At 37.1% G+C, this 26,431-nt stretch overlaps 1 protein-coding gene across 1 annotated transcript; it reads right to left on the bottom strand.

Moving 5' to 3' along the window:
• Positions 1-1,175: 1,175 nt before the first annotated feature.
• On the bottom strand, positions 1,176-25,157 carry Cpo (carboxypeptidase O). The gene is made up of 9 exons (XM_026394603.2): positions 25,090-25,157; positions 15,658-15,757; positions 14,547-14,648; positions 12,151-12,255; positions 10,867-10,977; positions 9,647-9,737; positions 8,298-8,500; positions 2,242-2,326; positions 1,176-1,438 (listed from the first exon to the last, which is right to left on the bottom strand). The coding sequence occupies exons 1-9, from the start codon at positions 25,155-25,157 to the stop codon at positions 1,176-1,178; spliced, it is 1,128 nt and encodes a 375-aa protein (XP_026250388.1).
• Positions 25,158-26,431: the final 1,274 nt, after the last annotated feature.

The raw sequence follows: 26,431 nt of genomic DNA, 5'->3' as shown, positions 1-26,431 counted from the left end.
ACTGCTACTCTGGATCTTACGCACAGGAATATAAATTCCAAATAAACAGGGACCATACCTACCTTACTTACCATTGTCATCTCAGGACCAAGGAAAGTGCACCTAGTAGAATCTCAAAACAATTTTTTAATAAGTAAATACCAAAAAAAAGAGAGCAACACCTATATAGAGACATCATATAACTTTATCTTCTGAATGCTGCTGCTAATCATTAATACAAAATCAAGGGAGAACCTGATTCAAAGACATAAGAAAAAAATTGAAAGAATTTAGATGAGAAAAAAAAGAAATCCCAAGACCCAGGAAATCTATTCCTATTTCATTTTCCTTAGTGAATATTGAGATCATAAATCAGAAAAAAATTAGTAGAACATGAAAGATCCTATAAGAATCTCATCATGTGACCTTTAATTAGACTTCAAGAGCAGTGGGGTTCTGCTGGTACTCACAGACTTTTCAAGGTTAAAAGCAGGATAAGACTCATAATAACCTCGTTGAATCATCCAATTTAACTCAGTCATCCCAACTGTAAATGCTAAACTAGTGAAGTTCAAGGGTATGGCACTAAACACCAGATAGAGTAATTTCATTGATGACCCTTAGATTTTCTTTCCTTGCATCGTGCTTTTTTTTTGCCCCATGTGCCTTCCTTTGACCAATGAGATGTTAGCAAATATGATGGATGCAGAAAAGTGCCTGCACACTGGCCCATGCTCTCCTTTTGCTTTCTCCTTCACTATAGCCATGAGGACAGGCCTGGACTAACCTTCTGGAGGAGAAGATACATCAAACATAGCTATTGTTCCTCATCCCAGCTGAGGCTATCCCAGACCAGCTGAAAGAGTTAGCCTTCCAAAGTTCAACCAGCTACCTGGGCAGTCACCATAGACACGTAATGAGCACAGCCAAGATGGCAGCACTTCCTTGCTGGCCTATAGATGTGTACATTGCTGAGTTTTAGAGGGGTTTGCATCATTATTGTAGCGACCTAATAACAAACTCTTATAGATTAATAAAAATTAATTACCGGTAAAATAATACTAAAGGCAAATATGTTTGTTCTTTATTGAATTCGGTATTTATAGTTTAGAGGTTTGGTTTCTCTAAAACTGCACACATCTTCCCTCTAACCACATCTACATCACTGGTGCTGAGCAGGCCTGAGTAGGACGCACTTAGAGAAGAGATATGAAAAGCCACAGCAGGTTCAGCAACACAGTGGTAGATGTCACCTTTGCAGCAGTGTTGGAGAGCCAGTATTTTGCATATACATCATCCAGGATCGAGAGCACAGCCTCCATGGCCTCCTCACAGGTGGGCTGGATCTGAGTTTCATGCAGAAGAAACCCCTCGGTACCATTGTCCCTCAGCTCAAATGTGTATGAGTAGGGGATCCCGATGTCTCGAGCCCAGTCTCTTGAAGACCCTGATGTGGGATCTGTAAATGAAAACATGAAGACAGAAGTAGAAATCTCACTTGTAAAGGACATATTTCCTAGGGAATAAGAGCTCAGTCAATATAAAAAGGGAGTGGTTTCATTAAGAGTTCCTGGAGATCTGTCTTCTCCATCTCCTGATGGGCTGCCCCTACACTGCAGGGACTGTGTCTTATTTAGCCCGTCTGCTCCCATAATCTGGCCCTGCACCTGGCACATAGCAGAGGTTTGGTTGGAGCTTCTTAGCTGAATCAGAGTCTAGTTAATCTCATAGCAAAAGGCAAGAGTGAACTGATGGGAACAGAAGTAAAATGACCCACAAGAAAACTATGATGCAATATGATGTAGGTGGGATGCCAGAGGGCAGAGGAAGTGGTGGTTGGGGCTGGGAGAAGCAATACCCTCTTTTTGCAACTAAATTCTTTTCTTTTAGTTTCTTTCTCCAGGACTCATTCTGCTCTGCTTTCTTAGCTTGATGGAATTGAATTAACTGGCCAAGGGTCAGTGTACAATATCCATACTGTTAACTCCTGTGCTTTCTAACTTGCCAGCTCTTTTTAACTGGAGCCAGAGAGTCTCTGGTCTGAGACTGTATTATTTTTCTTTAGTTCATACCTTATCCCTAGAGGGTATAATTCTGGACTTGAAGAGGTTCCCTTTTATCCTTGGTCATTTTTATTTGTACAACTCCCTGTTGATCCTAGGAGCTCTTCTATTCCTCTCCTGCCCATCTCACCACCCAAACTCCATTGATTTCTTTTGTGCCTTAGATACTACTGAGAAGGAAAAAAAAAAAGATACTTACATAAAATATCTGCACTTGATCCAACTCTATAATTGGTTCCATGCTTTGCTTTCAATGCATTTGCTGCCTTCTGTCCAACTTGAATCTGTAGGTGGGAAATGCAGAGACAGATATCTGGTGTTAAAAATAAATCCGACAATCCAAGCGTTTGGTATTTTGTCCAGATCGATCTGTAGAGTTTTAGATCATCTTTCCAACTTCCCATTGAATATAAACATCTGGGTAGCCTGTTGGTATCTCAGATTAAAATACTCACTTTCAATTTCATCATTTCTCCCACCAATAAGACTGTTCTGACTTTACTATTTCTGGCATTGCATGCTCCTTAACAAACACAGAAAATCCTGCAATATCTTTGACTCTCCTTCTCTCAGTTACCAATTTTCATTTCCAGTACCATGACCATATGTCAGGCTCATTACCTGAACTGGTCTGTTGCTTCTTCTAATAAGTTTCTCTTTCTCTCATCAATCCTTATCCCAATTTATTCCACCTGGCTTCCAGATGAGTAGAGTCATGATCATGATCTTGCTGAAAAGCTCCTAATAACTCCAGATTGCTCACTGAATTAAGTACAAATGTCTTAGTCTAGTTTTTGAGATCCTCTACAGTATGGCCCTAACCCAGCTTTCCAACACCATCTTCTGGACATCTACCCTAGAGTATAGTCAAACTCAAATTTCCCCTGGGTTCCTCAGTCTCTCTACTTTTCCTCAGGATGTTCCCTCTCTCTGGGATCTCTATCTGTTTAAATTCTACTCAACCTCAAAGGGCTTTCGAGATGCCAACTTCTCCATAGAGATTTATCTGGTCACCCCAACTGGATTTCATCTTTCCACACTTCAAATCTCCCAAAGCCTTTTGTCCACACCTCTCTTATGAGTCCTCTTATTTTTCTTTATAGATATTTGATGACATCTCTCATAAAAATTTCTGAGCTGGAAGGCACATTTGTCCCTGTACCCACCATGTCACCTTACTTCACTGGAAATTCCTTAGAAACAGATGATTTCTAAGGTCTCAACCTTATTCCCTGCAGACCCTTTCCTGAGATCAGTTACTGAGGTCTGAGTCTATTGGCTGTGCTTATTGGCATTCTGATAAATCCTACTGCATAGATCTGTCCTCACTCAGACCCTCTAAGTATTCCCCACCCCAGATTCCTCCATGTTATATTCCACCCACCAAATGGTGCATCCCAATACTTTTTCTAGATTTTACAAAAACACCACCAATCCCTTGTCACTCCTGCCTGTACTATGATCCACCATTGTTTTAGTTGTGCTTATAGATGCATCAGCTCTCCTGACTCTCACTAATGCTGGGCCTAGTTTGAGATGCTGACTTTCCTTTCCTGGCTCTGCACTGCCCAGATGAATGCCAAGATGTGACAGAGGAGTACTTGGGTGGAGTGAGGAAAAACCCAGGAAAATTCAAAAGGAAGAATAAAAAAGGCAGTCAGTGGTGGTGTTGGTGGTGGTCGTGGTGTGTCTGTGTCGTATGCAGCAGCTGTGGACAGCATCCTTTGGGAACTTTCTGGGTCTGGCTAAATTAAAAGAAAAATTTAAAAACATGTTAACCTGAGCATCTCTGCAAACTTGTTACCTTTTCTCCACTCACCCCTGAGAATTCTACCTTTGCTCATGCACCTGCTATCTCTCTCTCTTTCCCCCATCATTCTGAGTCTGCCCCAACTTCTGGGTTCGTGTTGCCTAAAACTCAGATAATGGGTAGGAAAGGCTGAAGATCTACAAGGTATAAAGCTTGTTTAATCGCTTACAGTGTAGAAAGAAGAGAAACTTATAAGACGGAGGGGAGACTCAGAAAGAGATCTCTAGGGAGAAAAACGCAAGCAAGGAAATGACCGTGAAGGGTGGAAAGGATGCGGGAGCCGCTGTGTGATGCAGGGGAGAGCAGGAGGCCTGGGGAAGCACCACTGTGATTTTTACCAATGACATCTTTCCTGAGTTCCTTGAGAGTTGTCTAGCAGTGATATAAATTGTTTTCAATTATTTTTAATTCCTATGTGTGTCCTGTTTCTTTGAATGAAACTCCATATCATCTGATCCATGGTGGGCCTTACCTTTCACTTGGGATTCATGGATTAGCCCCAGGCTACATTTTCAATCCAAATGATTCCTTACTTCCCCTCACCCTGAGCTTACCCCAGACAATCATTTCTTCTTTCCATTGCCAGCCTTATGTTATTCTCTATAGTTCCTTTTCCTCAAATCCTGGCTGTAGGGTAGGAAATAGTCTTCCCAGAAATAGTCTTCTCCCCCATCTTTACATACAAAAAACCCAAAACTTTTGGACTTTATTTTTTTTAAAGAATTTTCCGGGCTGGGGATGTGGCTCAAGAGGTAGTGCGCTCGCCTGGCATGCGTGCGGCCCAGGTTCGATCCTCAGTACCACATACAAACAAAGATGTTGTGTCTGCCGAAAAAACTAAAAAATAAATATTAAAATTCTCTCTCTCAAAAAAGAATTAAAGCTCCAAATTATTTTTTAAAAAAAGAATTTTCCACTAGTAATTACTATGGGAAAGCAGATAAGGGAGATATATATATATATATATATATATATATAAAATTTATTTATACCATATATCATATTTAAAAATATATATCATATAATATTATATGTTTCATATATATATACATTTATGTATATATGTTTGTATACATATATATGTATATATATGTTTGTGTGTTTATATATATTTTTGTGTGTGTGTTTGTGTGTGTGTACCCACAAATATGAAATGGTCCTCAGCTTATAAATCAGGTGATTTCCAAGAAGATGCTGTGGAATCCCCTGGACTTTTGACTTCAATTTCCGTCTCTAGGGTGGAGCTCTGAGTATACTTCTCTCTCCTGTATTGCAAGGCCATAGAGATTCAATACCTCTGTGGCCCTTCTCAGTTTAAAAGTATTTCCTGGTAAAAATGATAAAAACTCCTTTGCCAGTAGAACATGATATACACTCTAAAGACCTCTATAGCCTGATGGGCAATTCCTTCTCCAGGCCTAGAGAAATGCCTGTAAGCATGTATTCACAGGCAGGTGTATGATTAAGGACCTGGCATGTGCAGAGAAGAACCAGAGCTTGGGATGTTATAAAGAGGTTTATATGAAAATAATTAAAGTGGAAATAATGGAAGCATGTAAAACATTAGAATTCTTAGAGTTATTCTAATTGCCAGAGCAGTTTAGAAAAGGAGCTATATATAGTAATGTTTCCCCTACATAGTGATTGCCAAAATGTCTGTCATGGAGTGTAATATTTACCATGATTTCCAAAAGTTTTTGGTTTTGTAAATACAGATAGATTAATTGCTAGTCTTTGGTGATTGTAAATAATGTTAGAAATGAAAATCTCTTTGGAGCAGTTGGCTTGATTCTGTGTCTTTGTTCAAAGCTTACCTACCCTGACAACATAAAAGTACCACTAAGTGGCTTCAATAAGGTTGAAGCATGATTGCTAATTTTTCACACTGAAAAACGAATTATGGAAAATTCTTAGATTAAACATTTATGTGAACTCTTCAGCACCTGGGACTGTAAGAGATACAAGAGAATTTTCCAATTTCTATGTTTAGTACTAAGGATTTGCTATCATTCTTGTCTTAGAGTTACCACCTCTAGTGTCAGCATGATTGCCCCAAGTCTCTCCTGACTTCTTACGAACTCTATAGCCTTTGTCACTGGGATCTAACCAGATAACCTGTCAGTAACACAGGCCTTCTAACCTTTGAATATAGACCTTGCAAAATAGTCATGTAGTATCTGTCTTCCTGAGCCAAAAAGAGAAGGAAGAAAAGTACTGGGGTATATAAATGCTGGTGGAAAGCCATTCCCACCAAAGATCTTTCTGTTGGTGAAGACCCCCTTCCCATTAAGGATCTATAATGTCTTTGGAGAGTCCCTTGGCTTTGTCACAACTCCTTTGAAGGAGAAAGTAGAAATCTACAACTAAAATCACAGAAACTGAGGATGTAGAAGTTTCTGAGCTTCTTGACTGAAATCTCTGCTCTGTGTATTTCTTTACTGAAGAAACTTCCAGGGCTTATCGATGAGGAAGAAATGGCACATAGTTGACTGGGACTCTAAATTATCATTGCTGCTAAAAGTTGTGAACTCTTTCTGAATAGAGAGAGACAGTGTAAGAATAATGGCACCAAGGTGGCCGTGGGAGTCCAGCTGGGCCTCCACCATTTCCTGTCTATAGGGGTCTGCAAATACAGTTATCCCAAGGTCTCAGTCTCTACATCTCCAAACTGAGATTATTTTGTTGTTATAAGGATCAACTGAGATAGTGGCTGTAAAATCCCTTTGTAAATAGTAAAGATCTAGTCAAATGTGGGTTACTTCCACTGTCTACAAAATGACTGCAATACAAGTTTTCCTGGACCAAGGGAGGAAAAGTTATTGTACAAAAGGTTCTGGAGTATTGCTGGATATTTTTAACTGGTGGTAGAAGGTTTCCCTCCAATAAAAATCTGTAGTGGGTTTTCCTTTTGTATCCAGATCTTGTGTTTTATGGGTCATCTTCCAGTAAAAAAGGGTCAGGAAGCATAACATAACCAGCAGGCCTCTGAGATAAGGCTATCTCACATCCATTCCAGCATTTGCACAGAATGAGGGGCTTCTTGAACAGAAAATAACAAGCATTAGCAAGAACATGGAGAAAGTGAACTCTATGCATTGTTGGTGGATACATAAAAATGGTGCAGCCGCTATGGAAAACCATCTAGTGTTTCCTCAAAAAGTTAAACATGGAATTATATGATCTGGCAATTGCACTTCTGGATATATATCCAAAAGATTTAAAAGCAGGGTCTTGAAGAGATATTTGCATACCCATACTCATAGTAGCATTATTTTCAATATCTGAAAAGCGGAAGCAACCTAAGTGTCCATTGGTGGATAAATGGATAAGCAAAACATGACCTATACATATGATGAAATATAATTTGGCCTTAGAAAGAAAAGAAATTTTGACAACATCCTACAATACAGATGAACTCTGATGACATTATACTAAGTGAAATAAGTCAGATATAAAAAGACAAATACTACATGGTTCCATTTATATGAAGAATCTATGATAGTCAAACTCATAGAAACAGACAGTGGAATGGCAGTAGCCAGGGACTGGTGGTAGAGGGAAACAGAGAGTTGTTGTTTAGTGGGCTTCAGTTGCACAAGATGAAAAAGTTCTGGCAATTGATTGCACACCACTGCGAATACTCTGGTCTCTACAGTTAAAAAAACGGTTAAGATGGTAGATTTTCTATGAAGTGTACTTTATCACAATTAGAAATTGAAAAAAAGAATTAAAAATAAAAATAGTAAATATTACAACAATTGTGTATGTGCCCTCCCTTTGTTTTGTGACTATTGTCCTCAGGTTTACAAAAGAGCAAAAAATCCACTTCTTTTTAGCAGTTCTGCCCACCAGGGCTTGGGTAAACTGCCTCAGAAAGGAACGTGGATAAAACACAAAAGAATTTTCCTGCACCAGCTTGCCTCTTGTTGGTACTTCCCCTTACAGATATTCCCCGGCAAATGATGTAGAAAGAGTTTAAAAGAAAATAGAGAATTGTGTTTAGCAGAGAAGAGAGCAGATATTATTTAGCCGTGTTATTCCAGATATGCCATATTCCACTAACAGCTGGCAACTTCTTTAAAGCTTGGTTCAAGAGCTGTAATTGCCGATTGGAGCTTCAAGAGAATTTACAGAAACGAAAGCTCGTTTCTGCAGATTATTAGCATAATCATCTCATTTATATTATAGGCGAATACCTAAGATGTCTCCCAACTTGACACTTTATGAAACAGGTAGTTAATTAATGTAGGTAAAGCAGCATTTAACCCAAAGCCTTCTCAGCAGGCATCTGGCAAGGAACGAAACACAGAAAGAAAGAAAATAAGGACGAGCAGAGAGAAGACGAGGGAGGCTGCAGGCTCCCTTGCAAAAAGAGACGAGGAAAAGGAAAGCAGAGGGCCTCCTTGGGTTTCTCTGGAGACCATAGGGCTGTGCTGTGGGCTTACCAGTTCTTTGTGGTTACTTGGTTTATTTTTGGTGTAGCCATACGGAGTGAGGATGAGCTGCCCGTAAGAGTGGATGGTCAAGAAGCACAAAATGTCTTCCTTCTTGCTTTCTACAAAACTGGAGACAGCTTTAGTCTCTGGTTCAGACACTGGTTCTGTCCCACAGAATGTTAAATCTTGGCAGTTTTTGGAAGCACCAATACCTGTGAAAGTACAAGAAACGACAAAGAAGCCTTCATGATCTCCGTCTGGAAATGAATGAAGGCAAAGAGTCATCCTTGCTTGGGGCATCTGTGGGTGGTATTAAAACTTGACCTTGGTTGACTAAGTCAATCCCGAGTAAATCAGTCGGCTTGGGTAGTCACCGAGGATGATCAGGCAAGAAGCAACTCAGAAAGGCAGGAGGCCTGACATTAGGATTTAGAAACCAAGTCCATGGCCCAGGAGAGAGAGTGCAAAAATGAAATGGCATTTCGGTAATCTTTCACTTAAACCTGAGGTGGAGCCTGAAACAAATGTTTGGGAATCAGTCTCCAAGTGCCTAAGTCTGATTCTGATAATTTTCTTGGCCTAAGTCGCTCCTTCAGTGTCTTACTGGCTTAAGTCTCATTAGAGCTATTTTGCAAGGATGTAAGGAGTCCTCCTTATTAACAATAATAAAGCTCATTAATAAAACTCAATCAAGTTGAGCACCTCTTACATGCTCAGTCTGCACCCAGCCTCTCCTATGTAGCATCCCATTTAATCCTCATGGTGACCTTCTGATAAAGTGGGATTATGGTGACTCACATTTTACATAAGAGAAAATTAAAGCAGAAAGATGAAGTGATTTTTTTTTTCCAAGACCACTCAGCTGCCAAGTCTGAATATTAACCCTTGCCATCTGGTGAGTGGTGATGCTCTTAACCATTCCTGCCTCTATCTGCTTCCAATTCTTTGGGCAGACTGAGATTTGGAAACATAATAGTGCCATAAGGAGAAGAAAATGTTTGCTTTGCTTATTGCCACCTCCCTGCTGTACAATAATCTCCAAGGATAATGCTCTGGGTTTTCTTTTCTTTATGATGATCTAAATATCTTCAAACAAAGTGAAGAATTTTAGATATATCTGTACTGATCTAGGTCTGCTTTGTCCTTGTTTAACTATCTGCACTTGAAGAGAGTCCTGTACATGAGTGTCAATGACTCTTGCTATAGACATATAATGTCAACTCTTGGAATAAAACTGGACAGAATGCTCAGAAAGCGGTACAAAATTTTTAAAAATGATATCTTTAGTAATTCACCTCACTCCTTGTTTCTCGCCTCTTTTTCCCCTCCATCAATTCATCCAGTAGATATGTACTTACTACACCAGGACACATTGAAATTTCGATTGAGATCCGATCCAAAACATGTGCCATTATTGTGGGATGAACGGGATTTCCTCCAAAGACGATCCTGTAACAGAGGAACCAAAAAGGATGTTGCCATTCCAAGGCTTCATAAATCACAGTGTTAGTGGTGACAGGTGGTCCTTGAATGTGAAAAATGTTTCCTAGGATTATCTGGAAAAACTTGCTTTTAACATGGCGAAGCCTATGCATGTAATTTTTAGTCTGGAAGATGGACTAGCAACCCCCAATCATAGAAACATCTGTACAACCAAAAGCATGCAAATGTGTAAACAATCAAATTGAAGGAAGTAGTTTGGCTTTTTCCTCTGGAGCAGATCAGCTGCGCCTGTGGACGTGACCCGCTTACTCAGAGCAAGTCTCCGAGTCATTTTTAAGGGCTGAGTGATACAGGATGAAAGGGAAATAGCTTGACAGATGGAAAAAGGCTGTTCCAGGTGTATCAGAGATGGTCTCTGCACGTTTCTGGAAGCAGATGACTGATGAGGGGAGATGGAGAGAAAGACAAGTTTCACCAGCCAAGCTCAGAGGGAGGGACTCAATCCACACAAAGGCAAGAAAGTCTGTTCCAGAGACAGAGACCCCTCCCGCCCCAAGGGACTTTTGGGGAGGGGAGCAGAGGGAGGAAGAGTGCTCTCTAGAAAGAGGGAGTGACAAGCTTTAGAAACATTGTCAGGACAAAGCTGTCTATGATCTACTCCACAAAAAGACCTCATGGGATGTTTGCCCTTCCATGAATGATCACATGGAGAAATATAGCTTTGTTTAGTTTTTATTAATCATTTATTTCCTTAAGCCTCCAGTACTGATCTGAGGTAGATTGGTACATAAGTTTTATATCCATATAATTCTAACTGGGTGATGGGAAATTCAAAAACATCATGAAGATAGTCAAGGAGAAAATTGGACTAGAAAATTGGGAAGGTGTCAGAAACCAAGAAAATACCCTCCCTGCTAGACTTCAACTCCAAGAAGGCTGTAGGTTTCCTCAATCTTAAAATTGACTTTGACTCTTTGATTAAAAAAAATGTTTAGCTGATTTTTATCCCATGTGGTTTTTCTTTATTTACATGGGTACCACGTATTTTTATAGCTAGAACAGGGGAGATTGGAGTAGTAAGCTGAGTGAAGCTTCACTTCATGAATGCATCCAGGACCAAACTCCGGGTACTCACAGTTGTCCACGAGTAGATGTAGCCATCTATGTTAAGAACTGGAAGCACATAGAAGTCCAGATTCCTAAGGAACCTGTTTATTCTTGGATTATCTTTATAGTTTTGTAGAATCTGGAAATTTAAGAGATAAACATTTGATTCTAAGAAGTTTTTTTCCTCACGATTGTCTGTGGATTTCAATTTATCACTGCATAGTACACCTCTACCCTCCAGTTTCCACCCCTCCTTAGTTATCTTATTGTTCATAGTTGTCGTTCTCAAACTTTATCATGCACCAGAATCACCTGGAGGACCTTGTAAAATAGATTGTCCGGCTTTATCTGCTTTCCTTTTACCTCCCTCTCCTCCTGAGCTTCTGGTTTACTAAATTTCAGATGAGCCAAGAATTTGTATTTTCAGCAAGTTCCTAGTTGATGTTGATGCTGTTGGTTTGGAGGCCACATTTCAAGAAGTACTTCTGTGTGCTACTTTATTTCTATACATATATAAATAAATTGAAAATATTATATGTAATACTTTAAATATTATATATCACATAAATATATAAAATTATAAATATGTATTTATATTTGGGTTTCTGAAAATACTGACACAAAAAGTATCAGATTACTTTTACAGGTTTCTTACTCCCCTAAAGGAGGGGTATAAATAATATACAAAAATTCATTGTGCTGAGTATTTTCCATATGCCAAATCTTTTAATCCACATGGCAAACCCATGAAATAGTCATTTCATACACCCTTGACAGGTGAAAAACTAGGGTTCCCAGTGTAGGAAATTTGCCCAATACTATTTAAAAGAGACAGACCCAGGGTTCAAACTCATCTATGACTCCCAAGATGTATCGTCTTTTATAGTTAGATATGTATATCCTCCAATAAAAGTGACTTTGGATGTACTAGAAAGAGATCAGGATACTAACTTTTCAGAAAAGCTACTCATTGACTCTCTTTCTTTTCTTTTCTTTCTTTCTTTCTTTCTTTCTTTCTTTCTTTCTTTCTTTCTTTCTTTCTTTCTTTCTTTCTTTCTTTCTTTCTTTCTTTCTTTCTTTTTTGGTAGTGGTGCTGTGGATTGAACCCAGGGCCTTGTGCAAGCAAGGCAAGCATTCTACCAACTGAGCTGTATCCCTAGCCCCCCTAACTCTACTTCACTTGAGGTAAAGGATTAGTTTCGTGAAGAGTTTCATTGTTAACATGTGAAAGGAGCATGGATTCTAAGTTGCCAAGAAGTAATAGGTGTTTTAAGAAGTATTTTACCATTAGGAAGAAACTAAACACACTTACTTCTTTCACAAACCACTGACAAAAAGCAGGGGCAATCCATTCTCTGGCATGAATTCCACAGTCCATCCAAATGATCTTCTTGGGGTTATCGGATGGTTGGCTGATCTGTGGAGGGGGAGTATCCATGCTCGATTACCAAATAGTCACTTATTATTGTAAGCCACTGTTACAGGGTGAAAAACTAGGGTTCATTCATGAACATGAACTAGGGTTCGTGTTCATCCCCCTGCATCTCCCTTTCTTATTGCATCTGGTTTCAAGAAGGTGACAACATCGTTTGTGGAGTCATCCAACAATGTGACCCTTCCCCCTGCTACTCTTTGTGTCCTGCTTGTTGACTTCCTTGGTAGTTCTTCTCAGGACCATGTACACCCACCCAAAAAGTGGCCTTCTCCACACCCTAAGTTATTCCCTAATGATGGACAAACATATAAGTCCCCCAAACCACAAGCCAAAAGGCTAAATTCCTATAAACCTTATGACAGTTTTATACATAGAGTTCATTCAGAGTAGCAAAGTTCACAAAAGACAATGTTAAAGAATCAAAAGGATTTAAAATGAATCCCAATCTTAACCTTCCTGAAACCGTGAGGACATCAAAATACACAATCTCCTGAAACACTAATGGAATTCTCCTTTTGCTTGGAGATTCCTCCAGGCCCAGACAGCTCAACCTTCTTTCTTCTCTGCACGTTTGTTATTCTTGGACATTAGTCCCCGTTCACTTCAGCAAGAAAGATGCCCTCCTTCTTCAGAGGAGTGGGCATATAGGAATTAAACTAGCAATCGTGGATTCTCCTTTGTGGAGAAAGGGCTGTGAATAGTCCCATGCTTTAACAGTCATATCTGTTTTACATTTGTTAGTGGCCTAGACCAGTGCTTTTTATTGAAAAATCACTGGAAGCTGGGCTGGTGAAGGCTCTCTCCCTCCAGGAGATACTTAAAAATTGAGATAAATACATGGCTGGACCAATCATATTCAAATTCCTTAACCTCATCTATTTTTTCAAAACTTCCAGGGCAACTCCTAATTTACCTCCTAATTTGAATAATTGCCCTATTTTATCAGAGCATGTGTGTTAATTATAAGTTTACCTTTATTGCCTCCTTATTATATACTCGTTCTATGCTTTATCACATGCCCTGGGAAAAGGATGTTGTGTCATGTTGTCTTAGTTCAGAGTTGAGGGTCTATTGAAAATCAGATTGGCAGGTGCACCGTTCTTCCACATCACCAATTACTTCATCCCTGGATAAATTTTATTTCTGATTACACACACACACACACACACACACACACACACAGTAGTTGTGACACTCTCCATATGAGGTTTTGCTTTGTAGATTGACATTATCTGTACAAGGAGTATAAAAGCAGCAAAATAAATAACACTATTTCTTAATGCCAGACTGTTTTGGTGGAGGTACCTGAAGAGTGGACTTGGCCAGCAATATCAATGTCTCTGAGGTACTTGTTAGAAACACATTGTAGTTCTAAAAATCAAGTGTGCATCAGGGTTAGCAGGGATTATTAAAACACACGTGGTTAGAATCCATCCTGAGAATAGGCTTTTCTAGCCAATTCCCAGGTGATGCTGATGCTGTGAGTGCAAAGACCACCGTTTGAAAACCACAGGTTGGGTGCCATGGTTGTTAACTCAGCTACAGATTGAAATCACCTGGGGAGCTTTCAAAGCATGCCTGGCCCCATCTCTGTAGGTGTCACCTAGGCAACAAATTATTCAGCAGTTTCCAGGCGATTATTATGTGTAGCCAGGATAGAAAACCGGTGGTCCAGAACTGGGAGCCCAGAAGTCCTGGCCTTGTGGAAGAGTGGCTGTCTAGTCCAAGTAGTTTTCACCATGTCACATGCAAAAGGGGCAGGAGAACCTGGAGACCTGGTTGTTCCCCTGGCTGTGGAATTATTCAGCTGTGGGACCTTAAAAAAGTCACCTTGCTTCTCTTGATCTTTGTAACTTCAAATTTAAAATGAAAGAAATAATAATGAAGATTGTCTGCAACTTGAAAATACTTTTATGAAAAAAAAATTTCTCTCTCTCTTTTTTTTTTATAAAAAGAGAAAACACTTTAGAAAACATTTAAAATGCAGATGGCAAGTGAACTGGCTCTGGCGGAGGCATGAGTGGGGAACGGCGGCCTCTGGGGCCTGCTGCTTTTAGTCCTACCTCTCTAGCCCCACCCACATGATCAAGGCAGACACATCAATATGTTCGGAGTTTCAAAAGCCCAGTTTGGAGTGGAAAGGAAAATGACTTTCTGCTCTGCTCCTTTTAACTTCTCCCACATTTCTGATAGAGCCCTTCCTTAGTCGTCAACACGACCCTCAGACGGAGAAGGGGTTCTCCAAGGAAGGCCCTTCTGGCCCTTTCACTCACCTTCAGGTAATACATGGGCCTTTTCTCAAATGTCATTCCCAGGAGATGCTGTGTCACCACTTCTGCATGCTTCTCACTGATCTGGCTCATCCACAGATAGATCTGAAACAGCCCAGGAGGACCATGGCTATCAATAGGAAGAGCCTGGATTACCTCCAAGATAACCTTTGCTCTCACAAAGACAGTGAACTGTACACTGTTGTAAACAAAACAGAAAACCAAACCCGTGTACCATTTCTCTCCCACCTTTCCTTTTTCTCTAAAACTCTACTCTGCCTACAAGTCTTAGGACACCCTGCTGAACTACCTTTATGAATAAGTAATTGAGAATTAACAACTTTAATAATCCACCAGGAACACTGAGGGACAATGTATAACACAACCTTTTCACCATCATTAGAATTTGCTTTCCTGTGGCACATAGTCAAGCCAGAAATTTCGGGTTCAGCTTATCTGGTGGGTCCTTCTTCCATCTTTATGGATCCCAATGATTGTGGTTTGGATGTTGTTTGTGCTCCAAGGGTTCATGTGTATTGGAGACTTGATCCCCAGTATGGTGATGTGGGAGCTGGTGGAACTTTTAAGAGGTGTGACCTAGTGGGAGGTCATTAGGTTATTGGGAGCTCTACCCTAAGAAGGGAAAACCCTTCTCTGAAGGGAACTCTCTTGGGGATGAATGGTGACAAAAGCCTAAGCCTGACCCCTAGTCTCTCTAGCTTCCTGTTTGATGATGTAATGTCTTCCTCCCACATATGATCCTGCCTTTGCCACCCACCATGAGCCGATGCAGCTAAACTAGAAACTGCACCATGCTCTTTGGACTTTTCAGGCTTAAAATTTATTTCAGCAAAATAAACTTCTTCTTTATAAAGTTAAGCCTATCTCCCTCAGCTATTTCATCATAGTAATGAAAAGCAGACTAATGCACCAACAATATCTTTTGCTATGTTCTAAGATTAGAAAAAAAACCCTGTTATGCCCTTCCCCAAACATGTAAACTAAGGTTTCTAACTCCTTATTTTGACATGGATATTAACAAAGAAACCTCTCTTGTGCATCCTTAAAACAATCATGACGTCCGGCTCCTCCCCCATGTAAAGTCCTTGCTCACCTCCTCCATGGGGTGGTACTTGTTGTAGGAATAGGTCTCCAGGTTCTTCCAAGGACTCCCTGTCTTGTCCACAACCTGATTTCTGTGTTGTGCTAAGGATCTGCAAAGGGAAGAACACAGGATCAAATGCAGTGAAGAAACAAGGATATTCTGAAGGTTAGAAAGTTGATCAGAAAGGTAGCAGAAATCAGTGTGCACAGGATTTGAAGTACAAAAACCAGTGTTGAATCTTGGCTCTGTGATTTACTAATTGTGAGATCTTGGGCAACCATTTAGCCACTCTGAGCTGTAATTTCTTTATCTGTAGGGTGAGGACAATCATTTCAACCTTGCAGGGAAGCTAGAATGATTCAATAAGACAGTGCAGATAAAACACACTTTTAAATTTGTTAAAGAAATAATAGCTAAGATTTATTGAACTCAAACTTTTTATGAGACATGCACTGTTCTAAGCAATTTAAATCTCATTTACTTCTCTCTAACACTCTGAGATAGATACTCTTATTATCTCTATTTCAGACATGAAGAAACTGAATCACCTGGAAAGTGTTATTGGGATTTAAACCTTAACAGACTGACTAAAGAGCATGTAATATTAACCACTGTGCTGAATATAATGGTGAGAACTAATCTTTATGCAGTGGTTTATCTTTTCTTTAAGTAAACATTTTTAGAGCACTCTTAGGTTCACAGCAAAATTAAGTGGAAAGTACAGATGGTCCCATTCACCCCATTTTCTCACACATGCAAAACCTCCTGCCATTATGAGCATCCAACAGCACAGTGGCACATTTGTTACAACCAATGAACATAAACTGACACATCATCACACAAAGTCCAAAGTTTATACCTGGGTTCATGCTTGTACATTCCACGGGTTTGTACAAATGTTTGATGACACATATCAAGCATTATAGTATCCTGCAGAATAGTTTTACTGCTCTAAAAATTCTCTGTGCTCTGCTAATTCAGCTTTCACTCTCCCAACCCCTGGCAAGTACTTATTTTTTTCTGTTGCCATAGTTTAGCTTTTGCATAATATCATATAGTCAGAAGAATACAAGATGTAGCCTTTTCAGACTGGCTTTTTTTCAATGACTAATACACATTTCCTCCATGTCTTCTCATGACTTGATTACTCATCTCTTTGTTGGGTCTGTATACTATTCCTTTACTTGCATGCACAATAATTTATTTAACTATTCATCTATCAAAAGGCATCTTGATTGCTTCCAAGTTTTTGGCAACTATTAATAAAGCTGTCATAAACATTCATGTGAAGGTTTTTGTGATGACATTTTTTGATTCATTTATTCACTTGAGTGAATCCTAAGAAGTATAATTTCTGGATCATGGGGTAAAGTATGTTAAGTGTTGTAAGGAACTAACTTCCAAAATTGCTGAAACCTTTTGCATTCCCACCAGTAATGAATGTGAGTTCTGGTTGCTCCACATCCTCAGTAACATTTGGTATTGTTAGTGTTTGGAATTTGGGTCACTTTAGTAGATATGCTATGGTATATCATTGTTTCTTAATTCGAAATTCTCTATTGACAGATGATATAAAACATTTTTTTCATGCATTTAATTACCATCTCTATATTGTCTTTGGTAATGTAACTCTTCAGATTTTTTTGGTCCATTTTTAAAATCTGTTTGGTCTTTTTTAAAATTGATGAGTTTTAAGAGTTCTTTGTATATTTTGTACCCAAGTTTTTTCTCAGATCTACCTTTCCTAAATATTTTCTCTGAGTTCATGGCTTGTCTTCTCATTGTCTTCACATTTGCTTTTGCAAAGTAGAAGTTTTTAATTTTAATGAAGCTCAGCTTTCATATATTGTGCCTTTTCTGTTGTATCTATAATTTAATTGCCATACCCCAAATCATTTAGATTTTACCCTAAGTTATCTTCTAGAGTTTTATGGTTTTGCATTTAACATTTAAGCCTATGATACATTATTGAATTAACATCGTGATTCACTCTTTTGTGTCTGGATGTCTAGTTATTATCCTGGTATTGTGTGTTGAATATTTTGCTCGGTTGTATTATCTTTGCTCCTTTGTCAAAGATAAGTTGGCTATATTTACGTGTATCTATTTCTGAGTTCCCTGTTTTCTTCCACTGATCTGTCAATTCTTTTGCCAATACTACAGTGTCTTGATTACTATAGCTTCATATTTAGTTTGGAAATCAGGTAGTGTCAGTTCTCTGACTTTATTCTTTCAACAATTTGTTAGCTATTCTGTGACTTTTATTTCTCCACATAAACTTTAGAATCAGTTTTTAAAAATATTTTTTAGTTGTCAATGGACTTTATTTGTTCATATGTAGTGCTGAGGATCGAACCCCAGTGCCTCACACAATCTAGGCAAGCGCTCTACCACTGAACCACAACCCCAGCCCTAGAATCAGTTTGTTGATAATCACAAAATAACTTTCTGGAATTTTGATTGAGATTGCATTGACTCTATAGATAAAGTTGTGAAGAAATGATATCTTGACAATTTTTAATATTCTCATTTATGAGCATAGAATATGCCTCTATGTATTTGGTTCTTCTCTGATTTGTTTCATAAGAATTTTATAGGTATGCTGGGTTTACTAGATTTATGCCTAAGCATTTCAGTTGGCAGGCATTAACATAAATGATAACATGTTTTCTTTTTATTTAAAATTACCTATTCGTTGCTTAGTACATAGGAAATCAATTGATTTTCCTATTTTAACCTCATCCCAACAACTTTGCTATAATCACTTATTTGTATTGGGAGGTGTTTTGTTTCCTGATTCCGATTTTCTACACACACAATCATGTCATTTGCAAACAAGAACAGTTTTATTTCTTCCTTCCTAATATGTATACCTTTTATTTCTTTTTCTTGTCTTATTTCATTAGCTAAGGCCTTCCATCAGAATGTTGAAAAACACTTGTGAGGACAATATTCTTTTTTTGACTGATCTTAATGGGCACCCTTCTAATTTTTCACCATTAATTACAGGGTTTTTATGTTCTCTATGTATTTATTATGTTCGTAATTATATACTATGAGTAAATATGTTCTCTTAGGGTGCTAGTTGAAGTTGTTCTTTTTATATCATAAATGAGTATCAGATTTTGTCAAATACTTTTTCTACATCTATCAATATGATCATGTGATTTTCTTTCGTTAGCCTGTAGTTGTAGTGGATAACATTAATTGATTTTTGAATGTTGAAGCAGACTTGCATAACTGGGATAAATTCCATTTGGTCATGGTATGTAATTCTTTTTATACATAACTATATTGAATTTTCCAATATTGTGTTTATATCTATGTTTATGAGGGATTTTGTTTATGAGGGATTTTGTTCTGTAGTTTTCTTTCCTTATAATGTCTTTGTCTGATTTTGGTTTTAGGGTATTTCTGGTCTCATAGAATGGATTAGGAAGTATTCTTTGGGCTTCTAACTTCTAAAGGGACTATAGAGAATTAGTATAACTTCTTCCTTAAATATTTGGGAGAATTAATCAGTGTACCCATCTGGATGTGATACTTTCTGTGATGCTTTCTGTTTGAGAGGGTTAATAATCATATATTCATTGTCATTAATAGATTTAGGCTTGTTCCAACTATCTACTTGTGATTTATCTTTTAGCAGTTTAATAAGACCACACAGTTCCTCCTCTGTACCAGATATTGCATTAAAAATTCCTACAGCCCTCTGAAGTGTTATTATTTAGATTCTACAAGTAAGACCAGGAGAAATTAAGTCACTTGCAAAGAGTCCCAGAGCCAGTAAGTCATACAACTATTAGTCTCTCTCTAAACCACACAAACATTTGATGAATGTTTTAGATCCTAGCGAAAAAGCTTTGTTTAAGCAAGAAATTGGGTTATGATTTCATTGTAAAAGCATACAATGAAATTCATTTGCCCAGTAAATGATTACTATGGCAAGGGAACAGGGGTATGAGTTTTTGATGATGCTGTGATGCAAACTTTTGTACATTATCCTGAATTGCAAGAGAATGTGTCAGAGATCTAATGAGCTAATATTTCAATAACTTTTATCTGATTTTCCACTATCAAAAAATGAGAAACTTTTATGGTATTGTCCCTTCTTTATATCTAAGTTTTCATTTCTTTATTTGTAAAATGAGAAAATAACAGCATCTTCTCAAAGGATTCTTATAGGGGTGAAATAAATTAATCCATGTTTAACAATTAACACAAAATTTCTATGAAATCAATTGATTATAAATTTTAGAACACAATAATTCAAAACAAAGCAAAAAACACATTTAGATGCGATGCTATTAAAAATAAAAATTTTACTAAGAATAATTTAGCCATCTAATTAGTATTATTCTTAAACTATGCCAAGCTACAAAATATTTTGATATAATTAACTGAAACACGAATTCTAACCATTATCTAAGTCCAACAAATAGATAAATTATATTTTAATTTTTTTACCTAGTTCATTTAGTAGTATGTACCACAACTAACTACTCTAATGGAAATTGATTTCTCCACAGAATTTCATTACTTTAAACTTGGAGTTGCATTAATTATTCTTAATTATTAATAATACTTAAAATAATAATTTTAATTTAACAGAAGCTCTTTGTCCTCAAAATTGTAAATGTTTAATTACACTGTTGAATGAATATTTAGCTTTCCCAAGTGAAAATATCAAGATATTGGATTATCTAAATGATTAGCTAAAACAATGAAAATAAATTTTAAAAGACTTAAAGAAACAAATATTATTTAAATTGTAATAGTTGAGGAGCAAAGTGCTTATTCATATTATTCATAGATTCATTTCTAATGTTTATTATTCACACACACACATATATGTATAGGTTCAAGTAATATGTTGACACTGATTGTTCTAAAAGGTATCATTTTAGAAGGAAGAATACATATACCCCCTAGTGTGTTTCAAATTTATAAAAATTCAATTACAATTAAATGTAATTTAAATGCACATTTTATGTCTATTAACTAATCAGAAAATATACTTTACAATAACATTAGTTAACTCTTACTGAGCACCATATGCAGGGTGCTGGTCAAAGTGCTTTATATCATCCAATTTATCTATTCAACGACCAATGGGTATGTCTTCTTATTACTTTATATGAAAGTAGTAATTGGTAGTATTAATAGAAGATTTCTTTCTTGCATTTTAAAATCTACTTTGAAAAGCAAAACTAACTTAGCTATTAAATAACAAGATAGGAGATGTAATAAACAAGTACCTGATTACCAATTAAGTGTTGCTCAAGGTGTATAAAAGTCAGGAAAGGGAGAATTCCAAGCTCAGGCTTAGCCAATAACAGCAACCACCAACATTTTACTAGAACTGTTTTCAGAACTTGATATCTATGTATCTATATCTATATATCTGTCTATATGACTCATTTAACTTTAATAACAACCTTTTGATCTTGACTGCGAATACTATCATTTTATGTTCTTTTTTTCTTAAGACTTTAATACATAGGCTCAACTACTTTGTATTACACCCTAAAATATCAGTTGAAATGTCTACTAGCCCATTTCTAATTTGGCTACTTTTGATTTTAACTACAAAGAGAACAATAAGTATCCCTGTTTAGATGTCACTAGAAAATACTTTTAACCCTTTTCAGAATGGGGAGAAGAGGAAATGAAGCAAATGAATGCCATCTTTCTAGCCTCTTCTCGAACCTGGTTCCTCACCCTGGTTGTTCTGCCTGTCATTCTTTCTAGGAAACAAGGTCCCTGGAGACACTTGCACAGCAGTGCTGCTTACGAGGGTGGTAGCTGTTCTTGGTTCCTTCACAGAGTTGAGCAGTCGTCTGGGGTTTGTCTTATCACGGTTATCTGCTTAGTGGAGTGGTAAAGGGAGTGTGGTCTTCCCTTGGTTCCCCAGGAGCACCCCCTGCCCTAAGATGTTCAAGTCCCTTAGATCAAATGTTGTGGTATTTGCATAATACTTACAAACATCCTCCTGTGTATACTTCGAGTAATTTCTAGATTACTTATAATACCTAATGCTGTATAGACAATTTTTATACTGCGTTGTTTGGGGAATTATAATAAGAAAAGAAGTCTGCAAATAGACACAATTTGTTTTCCCAAATATTTTCAATCTGTAGTTGGCTATATTGGTATATGTGAAATCCACAGATAGGGAAGGCTAATGATACACTAAAAAGCAGGATTACACTTGCAGGATTTTTGTTTCAAGTGGGCTGAGATCCCCTGGAAATGTCACAACACAGAGTGGAATAAATTAAAGCAGGGGAAGCCCTCAAGCACCAACATTTGGCTGTCCCCAGCTAATATTCATGATATGTGAGTGTGTTGTTTTCTAAACTCAGCTTCGAATGACTGGGTCCATCGAATATGCCAGAAACATAACAGGCTGGGATTTGGGTGAAAACCACTAATATTAAAAGTGCTTATCATTTTTATTTGAAACTAAAACAATACTTAAACCCCAGAAACTCTAATACTTAGTTCAAGTGAATGTTTAAGCCATTTACTTACAAAGGCTGTTCCCTGTTTCTAGGCAATTTCTTGGCTAATGCATAATACATGTAGGAAGGAGAAGAAAAAGCAGGCTAATCCCCCAAATAATCACTAGTCTCTTCTCACCAAGCAAATGAAAAGATTATTGTACTTTGTGTATTCTTTTTGAACAGAAATTCATAAAATGTTTAACAGAGAAAATGATCCTTTGGGGTGCATTATTAATAAATGCTACAGATCAAAGATTGCTTGAATAAAATTTTCAGTGGAATTTATAAAGAGGCTGAAAATAATGAATATTGAGGCAAATTTTGTGTTTTAAATACTTAGTGAAGAAACAGTCACATGAATATTTCATGTAGCAATATATTTCCAATTTTTACTTTCCTGCTTACAAATTTAACATACTTTAAGTATATGTTATAAATAATAGTAGAAAAATAGATAAAGGAAGAAAGGAACCATCTCAATAATTCCACATCCTGGAGTGAATCCCTGTTGATATTTTGACGTATTTCCTTTCAGTCTTGCATATATTTATAGCAAGTTAGATCTCTTTGTATGATTTTGAATTTACTGTTTTTAATTCCATTTCTTACCAGAGACATTTCCTTGAACCAATGTAAACTCTTTTTTAAGCATTATTTTTAATAACTGCATAATATTTTACAATTAATATATTTTACATAGTATCATTTATTTCAATATCTTCTCTGTGCTAGATTAAACTATTTCTTTTGAGGGAGTAGTCATTATAAATAATTATGCAGCTAATAACTTCTTGTATAAATATTTATTCTCATTTCTGATTATTCCCTTGTCAAAGAGGCCAAACATTTTCAAGCTATTTGATTCATATGGTTAAATCCAAAATGATTTTATAGATGCAGACTTTTTAGGGGAAGTATGAAATATATATAAACAAGTATAAGCTTGTAATATCTATTAGTTTTAGACTATCATTGTATATATTGTAGTGAATAGAGAGTTTTGAAACTTGCAGTATACCTATAGGTTTTGAGTTGGTAAAAGTAACATGAAGGTGAAGATTATTTTATATCAGCAAATAATAACAAAAATAAAAATACTCAAAGTAAAAAATATTTGAAATATCTTCACTGAATGCAATCAGAGGAGTTGTCCAGTGGACACTCTGTGTTCTATGTTCTTCTGCCTGAGCCTAATAACTAATTGACTTGGACATGCCAATATTTTTCTTTAAATGAAAGTATTATGTATGTTCATTATGTAATATTTCAAAGTAAAAACTAGTGAAAGAAAGGGGAAAAAATTACCTAAAATAATAATTACCATTTTGGCATATATTTTTAAGTATTTAATTTTATTTTGTACTTTATATCTTTTCTTCAGCATAAAACATAAATTTTCTCATGCTATTAATTTTTTAAATATTATTTTTGAGTGGAATGAATAATATTTCATTGTCATATATCATACATCAGCATTTATATAACCATTATATGGGACATTTAGGTAATTTTCAAATACTATAATCTTTATATTAAAATAAAGCTGCATCTCCATGTGTAAAACTCTTTCCATATTTTAGTTGATTTCCTCAGTATAGATTTCCAGACATAGAGACATTACATCAAGAGATGTATGTTTTAAGTTTCTTGATATCTTTAAGCAGGCTAATTTTTTTCATATTTTCCTTGTGAAAGAAATAAGAGTCTTGGTCTCGAATGATGGATAAAGAATCTCAGAAAGGAAGGTAAATGCACTACATATATGAAAGCAAGTCAACTAATGTAAGAACTGAGACAGAAATGTGTATACAGGTTTTTGGCCTCACATACATCCTGAACTCTCTTTATATATATTCTAAATCAGTCTGTCTGAGGTCACCCATGTGGGGCAAAACTCAGGGTGGGTTTCCCTTCTCTGTGAGAATAAGTTTGTTGCAAGATTACTTTGATCATGAACCATGGATAGTTCATGAACCACACATAGTTCATGAAATATGGCAAAGGAGGGAAATATGAGCTATGTATGAATAAGGGAAAATATACTTTATTAATGAAACTACACACACACACACACAGAGAGAGAGAGAGAGAGAGAGAGAGAGAGAGAGAGAGAGAGAGAGATTAACATTTGTTATATATTTAGAGAAGTTATGATCCCTTAAGAATAGGCAAAGCACCAAAAATGGGCAAATGACGTGAATGGCAAATAGAGTTCAAAAAACTGAGTAATGAATAAGACAAAGTATTTCACCTGATTAAAATCAACAAAGTACAAAGAAAGTCAATAGTGGATATTTTTCACTTTGACCCAGTGATTTCACTTTTTATAACATATTAGGAAAATAAAAATTTGGAAATTAAACAATTATTTAGCTGGTTACTCAGCATGGCATTCTTTGTAAAAATGAGAAGACAGAAATTAATGAGAAAACAGCAATTGCAGAAGGTTTTATTAAATTAATTACAAATACCACAGGAAAATCTTTTCAAAGGAATTTAACTGAAAAATTTCAGTAATAGTACCATAAACATAATTAGGTATCTATCTATCCAAAATGTTAACAGTAATTATTCCAGGTGAAATTATTTGATAATTATAAACACTTTTCTTAATAATTAGAATAATGTGATTTACCAGTTGAGAAACTATGAAAATAGGAGAAGTAAAATTTTTATTATAATTTCCTCTCTCCAATCATAAAACATGAGATAGCTATTGGTATTTGTCATAAATTGTTCTAGGAAATGTTTGTGAGATATTTATTTAGTAAAGAATTATTAGAGTAATATTCCATGATAGAACCCCCAAATCACTGTTATTTTGGTGGTGCACATACATCAGAAGTGGGAAGAATCTAGCTGCACAGATCTTGAAAAAAAATTTCCATTTAGACAGTCTAAATCATAAAAGTCCCTCTTCCCACTTCACACTCACCTATCATATCCCAGCCCCCTAGGAACCAGCATCCCCAAAAGGTAAAGGGTCCCAAGAAGTAGCTTCATTCTTCTGCAGACAGAGCTAGAAAATCCTGGGCCTCTATTTCTGGTCAGTAACTCAGTGTCTCTGAGAATGCATCAAGCAAGACCTTGGCTCAAGATAAGATAACAGTCAATGGATACCTCAGCAGAAACAATTGAGCAATTGCTTCATTAACTCCATCATGTCCTCCTCAAACACATTTTTGAACCGTGGAAAACACTTTACCACTTTATATCTCATTTCTCCTCTAGAAGCCAATTTATACAAGCTCTTGATTCTACCAGACCCCAGAGTAAATTTCCTCAGCATTTATGTAACCCAATATGGGACAAATAAAGTCCCATCTGTGTTTCTAAGAATCCCTGTGGCCTGTGCTCAGGAGCCACTACTACTGCTTCTCCTTCCATGCAGGCCTGCTGGACCCAGGAGATGGAGTGTCTTTTACTCTTGTCATGGTGGGCATGGTCATTTATTCAGAATCCACTCCTTCTCACAATCTAAGGCTTGTTCAGGATCAAGTACCTTCTCGTGTTCTGATGGACCACTTCTTGTGCAAACCCAGGTCTATCCAGATGTGAACAGTGAAAACAGTTTAAATTCCTTAGGTGATTTCCCCCTCCTTTGTCTCACATAAAGGACTCTATTAGACACCACACTGTGTTTTCAGACATGCCTAAGTCTCAAACCAATGACCATTAAAAACCAAGTCAGTTTGCAGCCAAAGATCTACTTGAGCAAGATCAACCTGAATACAGAACAGGTAGAGGATTTAAATGAAGTCCTTTGCCACCTAGAATCCCACTGTGCCCCAGAACTCAAGTGAAGAAAGGACTTCAAGAAAGTGAGAATTATTCACGGGGTCAAATGCTAAAAAGTGGAGTCAGACAAAGTCCTAGAACTAACTCCATCAGGTGTCCTGGAGACCTTGATTAGAGCTATTTCAGTAAACACATCACAGGGGCAAAAGCCTGACTGGAGCTGGTTACAGAAGGAAAGAGGAGTAAGAAGGTGAAGGCAGTAACTCCGAATAGCTTACCTAAGACAAAGCTCCCCAAGGGAAGCTGCACTCTCCAATCTTCCATCATCTTCTTAGGATATAGTTAATTCAGCAATCTTGAATTTAAACCTTGATGTTCTGAACAAGGAGTAAAATGCACCCCCCACAGCACCCTTCCCCTCATGAAGGCATCTGAGTGGTACTAATTCTGGAGCAAGGGTTTTAATGGAGAGTCAGTTCCACATAAAGGAGTAGGACCTAAGTTTGAGGGTGCCTTCTTTTCATTTCCTGCTCATTAGA

The sequence above is a fragment of the Urocitellus parryii genome, chromosome 1, assembly GCF_045843805.1.
Source record: "Urocitellus parryii isolate mUroPar1 chromosome 1, mUroPar1.hap1, whole genome shotgun sequence".
Lineage (NCBI taxonomy): Eukaryota > Metazoa > Chordata > Mammalia > Rodentia > Sciuridae > Urocitellus > Urocitellus parryii.
This window is presented reverse-complemented; position numbering and strand designations above follow the sequence as displayed.